The sequence below is a fragment of the Anarrhichthys ocellatus genome, unplaced genomic scaffold, assembly GCF_004355925.1.
Source record: "Anarrhichthys ocellatus isolate YVR2014 unplaced genomic scaffold, GSC_Weel_1.0 scaffold10, whole genome shotgun sequence".
Classification (NCBI taxonomy): domain Eukaryota; kingdom Metazoa; phylum Chordata; class Actinopteri; order Perciformes; family Anarhichadidae; genus Anarrhichthys; species Anarrhichthys ocellatus.
In genome coordinates this window covers 5,756,965-5,770,199 of record NW_022280040.1, presented here as the reverse complement: position 1 = coordinate 5,770,199, position 13,235 = coordinate 5,756,965, and the positions used below count along the sequence as shown (strand labels likewise).

Sequence of the window (13,235 nt, the reverse complement as noted above, 5' to 3'; positions counted from 1 at the left end):
ATGTGTGTGTGTGTGTGTGTGTGTGTGTGTGTGTGTGTGTGTGTGTGTGTGTGTGAGAGACAATTTTAAATTAAGTTTTAATCAAGTTTAATATGACGGCTTGTGGAGGTAGATCATTTGGGAGGGCTCAAGGTGAACTCCTCTAAAACACTTTGCTCCCGGGCAATAAACTAACATCCATATTCAGTATCTATTGTTGCTTTTCATCCAGTTTATTTTATCTATAATTGAAAACAGGAACATTTACTTTGTGAAAAAATATAGCCTTAAACTCAGAAAACGTAAATCCTTAATCTCTGGATTTAATGTTGTAATTTGCCATGAGGAATACTTACAGTTGACTCTTTTAAGCTAACATTAGCATAAGGCAGTTTGAAAACAGCCTTGCGTAATCCATGATTTTTTTCATCAATAGTGTAGTAAACCCAAAATACCTCCACACTTTACAGATGGCTTTTGTGTCATGATTATCTCTTTAGCACACCTTGCTGTTTTTTGTTTTGCGTTAGCAAGAGAACAATAATAGCCTGTTGATGGGGCCCACTGCTTGAGTACAAGGCACACCCAGGTTGTCTTATAGACTGTGAATTTTTAATTCAAATAGATCATTATTGGTTTCTTTTTTTACCACGTTTGAATGGTAGATTTAAATTAAAAGTGACAACCCTAGCATATGGTGTATTATGGAGCTGGGGGGGAGGCCTCACTTTTTAGGGAGGCACCTATTTATTTTGTTCAGTCCCAAAAGCAATACCTGAACTTTGTGTATGGGCCAGTACCGAGTGGATCTGATACTAGTGTTTGATTAATTCTTCTTTTTTGTGTAAGGCAACATCAGGCTTAACTTGCTTTCTAAACTTTCTAAAACAAAATGTAACAAATATATACTTGGATAGAAATGTAGTGCATTGTTTGTTGAAATAATGGTATACAATACCAGATCTGCCCGTAACTGATCCAGCTGTTTGAGTCAGTATCAGACCGATATCAGTATCCATGTTGGTGCATCTCTCGTCTTTTTTTGTCAAGGAACCACATCTCTTCACATAACTTTGCAAGGTTGACCCAATCCAATTATATTTTGCATTCGGATTAGGCTAAAGAATCGTTAATAATTCACCATGTTATCATAAGCATCCGGACTTTGAAGAGACGTTGCTGTGAATTTGGCCTGTTTAGAGGAAAACAAGATTCCGTTTTGAGTTTTATTTTTTCTCATAAATTCACAACTATAATGTCAGAATTTTTTGTCTCAGACTATTACTTCTGCCTACAATGACCCTAATACACAGTCGCATAGTGCTGTTTAGGGAAATAAACAAGTATTATCACATGACTGCCTTGTAAAAAGAATGTTATAATATCTATCTGTAAATCAAACCCTTTAAGTGAATAATAGGGTCTGTCTTCTTTATCCTTGACTCCCACTGTCTGCCCATGATGGATTCAACCTTAAGCCATATAATACCAATCTCAGTGGAGTCATGGCCTTTTGTTACGAGTCAAAGTGTTAGATCCACTCAGTTCAGCCTTCATGAATGACTACATTCATTTTTTTATGAGAAAGGGGAAGATGGTTTTCTGCACTTTTCAGCACAGCAATCTTAGTCTGAAATTCTTTCATGCATTATTGCAACTAATGTATTCCTACAGTGTCTGCAAGAATCCATCTTAAATTAGTTATTTCCAGGGAATTAAATGTTTTAAGTCTTTGGTGGAAATAAAGATTAAACTAAATTAAAATAAGCATATCAATAACTGTAGAATTACCTTTAAATTCCATTCCAATAGTTTGCCTCCATTTTCAACCCGGTTTTTCTGTGTTGTCGAAGTATCCCGAGCGTCAGTGACAGCTCTGCCTGCAGACAAACAACACCAGTCTTTCTCTAGACTTAATGCCTCTGTTAATTTGTTTACCTTGATCAAATAGACCTCATCACTTGAGGAATCTGTCCCCGGAATGTGTTTGGCGGGGACTGAGCTATAACTCCGCACAGTCACTCCATTTGTCAGAGAGAGGCCCTGACAGTCAGCCTAATTAGTTTGGTTGTGACAAAGGAGCTGTCTTGTGGAAACTGGGAACATCAATCCATCCATGAAGGCATGTGTTTTCATAATGCAGCCGATACAGTGAGCAGAAACATGCCTATTAGGCGTCGTCTGAAACTGCATCTACAATGAGGCAATGATCTGTTTGGTTAAAAAATGAAATGCTTTTAAGATGCGCTGTAAATATGTACGGAGGGGCATATGAATATGCCCCTCCGTGAAATAAGATGGAATGCTGAAAGCATTTTACTTCTATCAATTTTCAATTTTATGGACTTTTATCATGTGCTCTATTGCTTTTGTAGACATTCATATATTTTATGAAGCACATCATATAAACTAAAAGCAGCAATTTGCAGTTTTTCTTCAAAATATTGCCACACTGCAGCCAGACAGGACAGTCAAGGAAGACAGTCATCCATCATTTAAGAGTCAATTTAACAGTAAGACATTAAGGTTGGTGGTTCTCAGCCTCTCCTGACATCCCTAAAAGCCACTTCAACATAATCCGGAAACACAAAAAAAATTACCAGTTCCCTCAACGGCTGTTTGGCCCCCAGCTGTCTTTAAAATGTTCCACGGCATCGTTCCCTGGGGATTTTTTTTAAAGGCACTGTTCACACATTCACAATGAGTACATCCTCTCTGTCACTGTTACTGCTTCTCTGCCAGCTGCAGCTCTCCTGTATGTGGACTTGCTGTGAGAGTGTCTGTTAAAGTGCCTCCACAAAATAACTGAATATACCTCGTTATGTGAATTTATGTCTGCATTTACTGCTTCTTTATGTCACTTAGTATTTTTACAGTGAAGATTTATATTTTTTCGCTATATTGACTTCTTCGGCTTAGAAAAGCATAATGCTCCTTATATTTAAAAGATCAAATGCAGTAAAACCATCACAAGTATTTAGGTCTGCTGACGACCTTTTCTGTCTCACATGTAGAAAGACTGTGCGTGTATCTTCACCCTGTTATCCAGTTTGTGCAGTAATATCTCGCAGTATACTCGGAAATATACTGCGAACGTCTGCAGGATCAAAGGCAAAACTTCACTTGACCTAGAAAATGGAGATAAAGTGCTGTACTCTTTCCTCCTTCCATACAGACATAAAGACACATGCGCCCACATAAGAAGAGCCACGTCCACTTAGGTGATGGCATGCCCCATGGAGAGCAGACTGGTAGTGTTTTCAACCTTTTTGAAGAAATCATTGCTTCTCTTTGAGTGGGAAGAAGAGACCTTTTGTAGCCTTGTGGCCTCTGAAGGCCTCAAAGAAGCTCTGTAAGCCATGAGCTCCGTCTTCCGTCTTGCAACCGGCGTTTGATGTCGGTCGAGGAATGTAGACGGACCGGCAAACAGCCTTTTATTTTGCCAGCGAGAGAAGCTGCAGCAGTCTTCTCACACTAAGGCAGATTGATTTCACCCCTTCCTACAAAGATGGTGTGCAGTCAGTAAGTCAATGTTACTTTGCATATTCCTCCCAACTTTTTCAAACTCAAAGCTTGGGGTGAAGTAAAGCAAATTAAGAGTAGATTTGACCACTGTGAGTTAGATGATAGAGAAGGAAAAAAATCTATTTTCCATTTATCTCATCTGAGCCCAAAGAAGCAGAGCATCTAAACAGAATTTAGCCTGCTGTGCTGATGCAGTGCAGGTGTTAATTGGCATTAGCATTCACAGCCTGACTTGTTTTATCTACTCCTCCACTTTGTTTGCACACCTTGCTGTTCAGCACACAATCACTTTAAATGTAATGAAGTCTTTGTAGTTTTCGGGGCCTGTTCACACAAAGTATTAAAGGAGCAAGTTGTTTGGGTCTCCTTGATGTTTTTTATTTGTTGGTTTGTTGGTTTTGTGTCGTGGAAACAGGGATTTTAAGCACCGTAGTTCATGAAATTGTTGTGCTGCTGGTGTGGTTCAAGACAAATCTCTAATCATAGCTGAGCAATCAGAACTAGTCATAGCACGCTTGTCAAGTTTTGGATTTCTCTTAATTTACATGTCAAAGCGGTGTTCATGGGACTCTAGTAAGAACACACTCTGCATTTTGGGTTTGGAGGGTGGTGTCTTGTTTTATGCCTTTCCTGAAGGCTGCTCTAACTTAAGCTACATTCATTAGCATGTACAGCTAACTAGCTGAAAACCTAAAGCATTGCTAAGGCCAAGGAGAACATCACAAACTAACCATATTAGTTTGCAGGGTTAAAGGTTATGTTAAAAAATCCCATTGGTTAGTTTTTGTTAATCATGTTACTATATTTCCATGTCTATGGCTCATCAACTGGTGAGGATGCTGACTTTTAGCTTGCAACATGTAGTTTCAGTCTTTTGGCATTATATCATGCAGCCATTGAGTGCATATTAAAGACCCCTTTTGCAGGACTCTTGTTTTAGAAAGAGTCAACTGAAACGTCAAAAAAATCTGCCAAGGACAGTGTTGTCAACCAACTCATGCAGATACAATTAGCTTAATTAGCTCACTACCCACAACTGATCAAATCTGTCAGCAACCGTTGTTATTTCAGCCGGTAAAAAAAGTCAGCAGATCAAAATGAAAAGCCTGCTTTTGTCTATACCTTCTGAAATCAAGGACCTTTTGTTTTAAGGACTGCTGTCATTGTTTTCATTGAAAATTGTCATGTGCTTTGTCTTAGCAAACAGCCAATTAGCAACATGCATGGAAAGACCAATTACAACCTGTATCTTGACAGAAGTGTTATTGTATATGTATTACTATTTCAGAGTTCTAATTTAGCCTGTGCAGTTGTTGGTGTGTTATATTGAGGTTGACTTGACCAGGCAGGTAGAGACACAACTGGGTCAGTCAGCTACGATGGACATGGAGCATAATACATAACCACAGCTGTCCATGAGCTTTCCTCATGTCGCTAAAGGCCACACCTGACAGACACAGCAGAACTAGCAGATCCTCTTCTTCTTGTTGATAACCTGCATTTTACAAACTAGCAGCCACATCAAAATGCAGCTTGTCAGATACACTATGTATTTGTGTGTGTGTGGCTAGCAGGCAGAAAGCCAGCATGACCCAACTTCAGCTTAGTGCAGTGCTGCAGACAGCTGTGCCACAAACACGCTGCTGTGGATCACCGCGAGGGCCTTTTATTTAGGTCACATTCTGTGCTTCAGCGGCCAACAGAAGGGATCTCTGTCAACTGCAATGAATACCTTTAGTTGGACACAGCCCACTTTTTAAGTGCCCTGCAAGAAGCGGACACTGCGTGTCTGTGTGGTATGTAGCGTGTGCTTTGTGTGAGTTCACAATGTGTGAGTAAGTGAATATATTGCAGATAGGGTTGGGTTTTGACTACTATACATTTCGTTTCATTTACACCCTTAACAATACAACTGTAATGTATTGGCTTAATTCTCTCACAGAGTGATTTGATCCCCTGGTTTACAAGGGAATTGCATGAATTAATCCAGCATCCAGTTTATAGCCACATAAAAGAAAATAATAGATCTGACTCACTCTGTAGTCATTATACATCCTACATGCGCCCTACACAGTGTCTTCTAGTTATGTAAAGAACTGACATGATATGTCATTCCGCTGCTCTGCCTCCCTTTGTTTCTCTTGTTATGTTTCCTTCCTTTGTTTCCGCTTCCCCTTCCTCCGCCTCCTCCTTTTTTTATTTATTTTTTATTTACCACAGTGGCCTTTGGTAGAGTATTATAAATTGCAATAATGAATTCTCCGTGCAGACTCAGCCACACTGCCGTCACAGTGCTACACTGCGGTGCGTGGGCTCTTATTATTGTCTCGTTAGCTTCACCTCCAGTCCATTGGAAACCGTGCGGGTTCAGCGGCTATCCAGCCCCAGATGGGTAAGGAGGGCAGTTTAAGGGCCCTGATGGATGCCATTGTTTTCATGTCACCATGTAAGGGAAAGGTCGTTTATTGCCGCTTGCCTCGAAGAGCCCAGAAGCTGTCAGCTGGGTTTTACTGGCCAATTAGTTTGCTCTTAGAGTACAGCTAGAGGTATAGAGGAAAAGTGTAGGATCAGGCTGTGGTCATTTGTTGTTTGTGAGCGGGGGGGGTGTGCATGCGTGCACACTGAGTAGATGTACTGTAAAGCAAAAATAAATGCACTTTTTCAGTACTACCCCATGTTTTGTCTGTTCCCATTACCAATTTGTCAGTACCCTCGAACAAAATAGCATACACTTGAGCTAGAAATAGAGTTGAACTCTTCTTGAAACCCCTTCTACCTTTTGTTTCTGTCTTTCTCTCTTTTCCCTCGATCTCCTGTCACTTTTTTATTGAAATCTTCCGGAGAGAACAGAGAGGTGGGAGAGGAAGCTTTAAGACTTGATTTGGATGGTCCGGGACCACATGCCAAGTGGCTGCTATATTTAGAGATTCTCTTTTTTTGAAGTTTTGAAGGACAAAAATAAAAGAATAGGTCCAAGTCTCATCAACATCATCAAGTTTTATCATCTGTGAAGGAGTGCCAAAAAGCATCTTCAAATTAAATCCGAAGAAGACGCTGTGCTTTGAGTGTATGCAAATATGAGATATTTATAATTCAGTTTTCTCTCTCTCTTCTTGTTTGTTTGTTTGTCTCCTCACGGCTGTGTGTTTGTTTCTTTTTAGATCTGGTTTTGGGGCCTGTGCAGACTTCCCACGGCAGCAGCTGGATGTGTATGTCGACTCGGCCGCGATGACGATGAAAGGCCTGTCCAGCAGCCGTAGTCACCACCACACGGTGACCTGCGACCCCTCTTACGACTCCATGACCCTGGGGCACTCGGATCGTCGGTCCTACTTCCTCAACCCTGGGGAGGCTCATCCTACTGACCACCCCTGCTACACCCAGCGCAACTCCTTCCAGTCTGAGTGCAGTGCGTACCCTGACCTGGCCAGCTGCACCTTCCCTCGCAGACATTACAGCTCTCACCATGAGCTGAAGGAGGCGTGTGGCGCTGTGGTGCCTTATACAGGGCCAACAGGGAGCATTAAGGGAAGCGGAGGAAGTGGTGGAAACAACAACCGCATCCCTTCTAACCTGCTAGAGCAGTTTGAGCACCAGGCTCCGGTACAGCGTGAAGGCTACCACACACTGCAGTACAAGCGCACTGCAGTGGAACACCAACGAAGTGACAGCCCTGGTCGAATACGCCACCTTGTGCACTCTGTCCAGAAGCTTTTCACCAAGTCCCACTCCCTGGAGGGGCCCTCAGGGTCTGGTGGTGGAGGGAGTGGGAGGATGAACGGCAGCAAATCCAGTCCTGATGACCCACCCTCTTCTTCTGGCACCCTGAAGCACAGTAAGCGCAGTAAGAGCAAAGACCGCTCCAAATCAGAGCCTAAGATGCGCACTGCCATCTCGGGCTACTGGAGCTCAGACGACACGCTCGACCGAGAGATGTGCCTCTACCACCATCACCACGGGGGAAGCAGTGGCCTGCCTACAGGGGTCATGACCATGGGGCGCCACCCGGAAAAATCTCAGTCGCATTACTTCATGGAGTCCTACAACACCATCAGCGCCCACTCTCTCAAGACGTCACGCAGCAACAACGATGTGAAGTGCTCGACGTGCTCTGGGGGCAACAGCGGAGGTATGCCACTGGTGGGAGCCCTGGACGGACAAGTGCAGCTGAAGAAGAGCTCATGGTCTTCTACTCTGACGGTGAGCAGAGCGAGAGAGGTCTACCAGAAGGCCTCAGTCAACCTAGATAAAGCGCTAGTGAAAGCCGAGCAGGGGCGCACCTGCCACTTCCTACAGGTAGGATAGTTACAACAGCCCCACCTCCCGCATGTCATGCTTCATGCTTCATGCATCCTGCGGTGCCAGCTGCTCCTCCATGCTCCAGTATTTCTGCATGTATCTCTGTTTGTTTGTATGTGTGCCTTTAGATGGGACTACTGGAGAAGCAGTGGCCCCATCCTTTCATTCCCTGTGACTTCAATAATTATGGGTCTTTAGAAAACATTTAGCAAAATCATCACATGTCATCAGCTCCTCTGTTTGTCTCCATGTGCATGGAAATATTCATACGTGAAGTAATGTGGTGCCATTACTTCTGTACTGCACAGGATGTCAAACCAATTGTCTAACAGGCCAGGTTCATGTACCAGAACCAGCATTTATTTTTCACAGTATACAAGCACAGGAAAGCAGACCAGAAACACCAATTTGATCTGTGTTGGCAAATTGTAACATGGAACAACATTTATGCAGACTGTACTGGTGGTCGTCACAGCAGTGTTGTGTGTGTGTGTGAGAGTGAGTATATCTTATTCACTGAGCGAGAGTAGGGTGCTACTATAAGATTGGAAAGAGCCAGAGGGGAGGAAACAAAGAAATGGAAGTGACCCATGCGATCCTGCTTCTTTTTTTCTTTTTTGGAAAAGATCAAGGTGTTTAAAATTGCATACATTCCTCAACTCAGGATGTGTTTCAAATATAAGCCAGAGGAGAGACATGGAGAAACAAGGCAGGGAGGATAGAGGGAGGTGTGTGTGCGTGTGTGTGTGTGTGTGCGCTGTCGGATAAAGACCGAAAGAGAGTAAGTAAGGGCAACAGAAGAGGGCGTGAATGGGAAATGTAAGAAGCAGAAAGCGAGAATGAGGGAGCATAAAAGACTGAGAGAAAGTTCTGTGTGGCCTTGCATTTTAACAGCCTGGAAAACCCGAGCGAGCAGATCAAGGAAGGATGTTGTTACTGCAGTACGGCAACAGTTCTCCCAGCCTAAAAAGAGCCATCGCTTTTTTCTTTCTTGAAAGAGAGATGGAAGAGAAAAAAAACAGGCTTTTAAGGAGAGCAGCCAGGACAAGTTAGTCTGCAGACCTTTTTTGAATCCTGAAAACAAGATGTGCCATTTGCTTCACCTGCTGGGGTAGAATCCTGTAATCCTTATTTGATGTTCATTCTCACATACACACACTTAAATTAATGCCAAACCTCTTCATGCACTTGTGCAACATTCACACAACATTTAAGAAATGATGCGCTATACTGTGAGGGTAATGACATCTAAAAGCATGACTCAACTTATTTATTTATTTTTTACTTTTTCTCAGTAAGAGTAAATCCTTTTGACGTCATTACAATCCCGGTCTTTCCCGAGGTGTTACCACAGTCTGCAGTTGCCCCTGACATCAAAGTCGGCTCAGTTTCCTAGTTACGCGCCAGTCTGTTGAATGATTCTCGCTCTGTATCTCATTCCTTTCACTTCAGAGCTGGTGCCCTAACAGCCACTCACATTGGGACTGCAGTGGTTCTGCTGAACAAAACCCCCTTTGTTTTCCCTCTCTCTCTCTCTCCATGTCTGCCGTCTTTGACTCTCTCTCTTTTATATTAGAGATGGGAGATAGGTTTGCCTCCTTTTATTTTTACCTTCATTAGTGTGTTTGAAAAGTCAGGAGAGCAAACCGAGGCCAGGGTACTGCGACGTTTTGTCAAAACAATTAATTTCTCTGCTTTTGATATGACGCATTTATCACAGGACAGCCAAAAGAAGGCCTCTGGCACTCACAGGCTTATGGTATGATCAAGCCGGACCCTGCATTGATACAGTTGCTATTGAATCTTTTAAGGCATGAAGTGCTCTGTGTGATACAGGTATTTATATCAGGCCAGGGTAGAAAATGTTGCAGCCTTGTGTAAGTGCATCTGTATGAGCTCTTGTGTCTGGAAGGGGACCTGTGTTTGCTCCTTCTTTACATTATCTCACCTCATATCTACAGGTGCCTCAGGATGACTGGAGCAGTTTCTCTCCGCTGGGGAAGGACGACGAGATCCCATGCCGGCGGATGCGCAGTGGCAGCTACATCAAGGCCATGGCAGAAGAAGACAGCGGTGATTCGGACTGCAGCCCCAAACCCTCGCCCAAGGTCCAGGCACGACGAGCCAGCTACCTGAAGGCCACACAGCCATCCCTCACAGAGATGACCACACTCCAGTAAGTGTGTGTTTGTGTGCGTGTGCGTGTGCGTGTGCGTGTGTGTGTGTGTGTGTGTGCGCGTGTCAGGGCTAAAACCGTTCCATTCTCATCATCAATTAATCTGTTAAATATTTTTTGATTAATCAGAAGTCTCAGAAAGTGAAAAAAACACAATTTCCCAGCGCTCAAGGGGATGTCTTCAATTTTCTTCTTTTTTTTCTCCCACCAATACACCAAAAATATAAAATTTACAATTATATAAAACCAGAATCATTTGCCATTTTTGCTTGAAAAATTACAAACGATGAATCAATTGTTGTTGATGAATTTGATGTCATCTACCTGATCACTCAATTGACTGATCGTTCCAGTATTTATGTGTGTTCATGTTTGATGTAACTGTATGCCTGACTGTATATTATGTTTGAGTGTGTCTACAGTACATGTGTCTGAACATTATGTTCAAGAGTCCACTGTGTTCTGTGCAGTTTCAGTGAAACGGATGGGAGGGGTACAGGGAATTAAAGGAAAAGAGAAGAGTCGACAAACCGAAGGAGATGAAGTCAGTCCGGTTACAGCCTGGCAGCAGTCTGGCTTATGTGCGTGTCCCTGACTTTCGCAGCTTAATTACCCGTTCTGTGTTTACAACTCTGACACATAGCTGGCCTCTGTATCTCTACAATGACACAAACACATTGAACAGACTGAGCCTTAATTGAAAATACAAGATGTCTATTGATGTGGTCAACCTCTTCAAAAATGCATTGTGTGTGGAGAACATGCAAGGGGTATTTTATCTTTCTATTTGAAAGATCTGAGGTTAAAAGCCGAGCTTCATCATTTAAAGATTTTAATAGAGTTGTTTCTTGTTGCATAAGGCATTCTCTGATCAGACGACTATTTTTGACAGTGTGAGATCATAAAGTTTTACAGCAATATTACAGTCCATCAAAAATATTTCTGACTTAGCAAAGTCTTGAAACACATCAAGTTCACAACATTGTCCAAGTTATCTTGAGCTAAGACAAGGCACTCAGTGCTTACGTTCTTTTGACTTCATATCTCTTTTTGAAGGAAGAGACTGTTCAAATTTCAGAATTACAAATGTAATGCATAATAAATAATTTTGTAAATATTTGTTTCATACAAATTCTGTTTTTTTCCTCTGTTAATATTACTTATAATCCAATGAGTAATGTTAACATTTTACTAAACGGGTTTATTGCTGATATCTGGGAACATTATCAGAGAGAAGTCCATCGGGGCAAGAACCATGCACAGTCAGAAAATAATAAAAGCTAGAAAAAAAACAATCCAGTTTTACAGAGCAACTTCCTGGTTTGACTTGTAGTAATCATGCATGTGTGCATTCTTTTGTGCAATGAGGGATTATTATCGACATTACAGGTGTGCTGACTTTTGGTTTTACCTTCAAAAGTGAGAAAAAACCTTGTAAAAAATCAGAAATGTCCTTTAATTTGTCACAATGACATTTATCCTTTTACTGTTTTCATTACTGGACATGACTAGCCATGAAAACTTGAAACACTGAAAGTATTGGGAACACAAGTGCTATGTTGCAGCAGTGGGCTGTGTAATATAAAGAGATGAGAAGAAGACCAGTGGGTGCTCAGTCATTGTTACTGGTTGCACAAGCACACACACACACACACCCTTATGTAAGTGCAAGTGGCGCTGCTTGGGGTCCACTAATGACTTGAATTTGGCCCGGGGAATGCCATCATCATCTGATGGAACCCAGTGGAACAAACCAAGCTGCAGTGCTGCACATTGGAGATAGAGAATGAGGAGCAGCTGACGTCTTGTTTTCACACTGTGCTTTTGGGAGCTGGCACACGTCTGTGTTGCACTCCGCAATGATTCAATCAGCTTTGTTGTTCCATATGTTTCAAAAGCCTTTCTCTGACCATTGTGTCCTTGATTAGTGAAGAACTGCTCCAGAGAAGTTGTGGGATTTATTTAAATCTCACCCAATGTTAACCTCATCCTATATTAAAACACACAGCGCAGAGATAAAGCATGCATTTAAACGCCTAGGATTATTCCTGGCAGACAAACAAGCTCAGGAGAAAATGACATCCTTGTTTGTCTCCCTCAGTCACTAACAGTCGTCTGTCTTTTTGCCGCAAATTCATTTATTCCTGGCCTAGATTTTATCATCTTCATTTTTTTTTATATCTCGGCGAGAACAGACATCCTGAATAATGTGTTGCAGTAATCACATCTCCGTCTTTCTGTCCTCCCGTCCCTCCAACCACAGTCATCGCTCTGTAGACTATTATTCAGGCAGTAACTAGGAGGGGGGGGGAAGAGGACGTAAAAAGAAATGGCGGATGGGAGAATTTGGACAGAGAAAACTTCTCAAATGACGAAGCAGGAGAAACCGACTGACAGGAAAGACGAGGTGAAGCAATCAAGGGGATAAAGTGGAGAAGATCAGATGAGAGAAAAGGACCAAAAAAAAAAATCCAGGAGTACGTCAATACTGGGTAATGCGGTGAAAATCAACACACGGCTTTAGCCAGCCCTGATCCTTGACTAGGAGAGAGGAACATGTGTTCATTAATGTCACTTGTTCGATAGAGGGACACCCAGGGACAGACTGAACTTCCCCCCCTAAGGTGGTACTGATTACAGGCTTGGTCTGCCATTCAAGTTGCCACAAAAGACATCATTGGTTCTGCCGATAATCAGCCCCACAGGGAAATGAAGAGAAGATGTGGATAGTGATAATGGTGTGCAGTAGATTCTTCCTTCCATGCACAGTCACAGACTACAGGCAGGTGATATGGAAGATTCATACCAATCTGAGGTTTGAGATGTGCAATTTGATTTTTTTTTTCTTCGTTTTAAAAAAGAATGAACTCGATTGATAAAATAAACCGGTAACCAAAGGTTTGATACAGTAGCTTTCAGTAGATTCTGCTCAATATTTAAAAGCCTGGAGGATGGTTTGTACATGGAGATAGATTTTAATATTAGTAACTGCTTTTCCAAAATCATCTTTTTTTTATTCCCATCTCAATAGCTCATCTGTCCTTTTATTACTCTGGCTCTCTCCGCTGTCATCTCCCCTCCATTCTTCCATCCAAGAATGAGTAATCTGGTTTGCTTTGCTGCGGTAACCACACTCTATTTTATGGAGGAAATACATAATTAAAGCAGGCCTGACCTGGAGGCAGAGAGTCATAAGAGGTGTGTGTGTGTGTGTGTGTGTGTGTGTGTGTGTGTGTGTGTGTGTGTGTGTGTGTGT

The 13,235-nt window shown here is 42.3% G+C and overlaps 1 protein-coding gene across 4 annotated transcripts in view; it reads left to right on the top strand.

The window, feature by feature from the left end:
* The window catches only part of dlgap1b (discs, large (Drosophila) homolog-associated protein 1b), an 83,957-nt gene that overhangs the window by 36,325 nt on the left and 34,397 nt on the right, over window positions 1–13,235 (top strand). For 3 of the 4 annotated variants that reach the window (XM_031850446.1, XM_031850444.1, XM_031850448.1), the window contains exons 3-4: window positions 6,666–7,800; window positions 9,765–9,979. In XM_031850446.1, the coding sequence (XP_031706306.1) occupies window positions 6,733–7,800; window positions 9,765–9,979 (1,283 nt within the window). In that variant the 5' untranslated portion in view covers window positions 6,666–6,732. The remainder of the gene's footprint in view (window positions 1–6,665; window positions 7,801–9,764; window positions 9,980–13,235) is intronic. The other variant, XM_031850445.1, reaches the window with a different exon arrangement.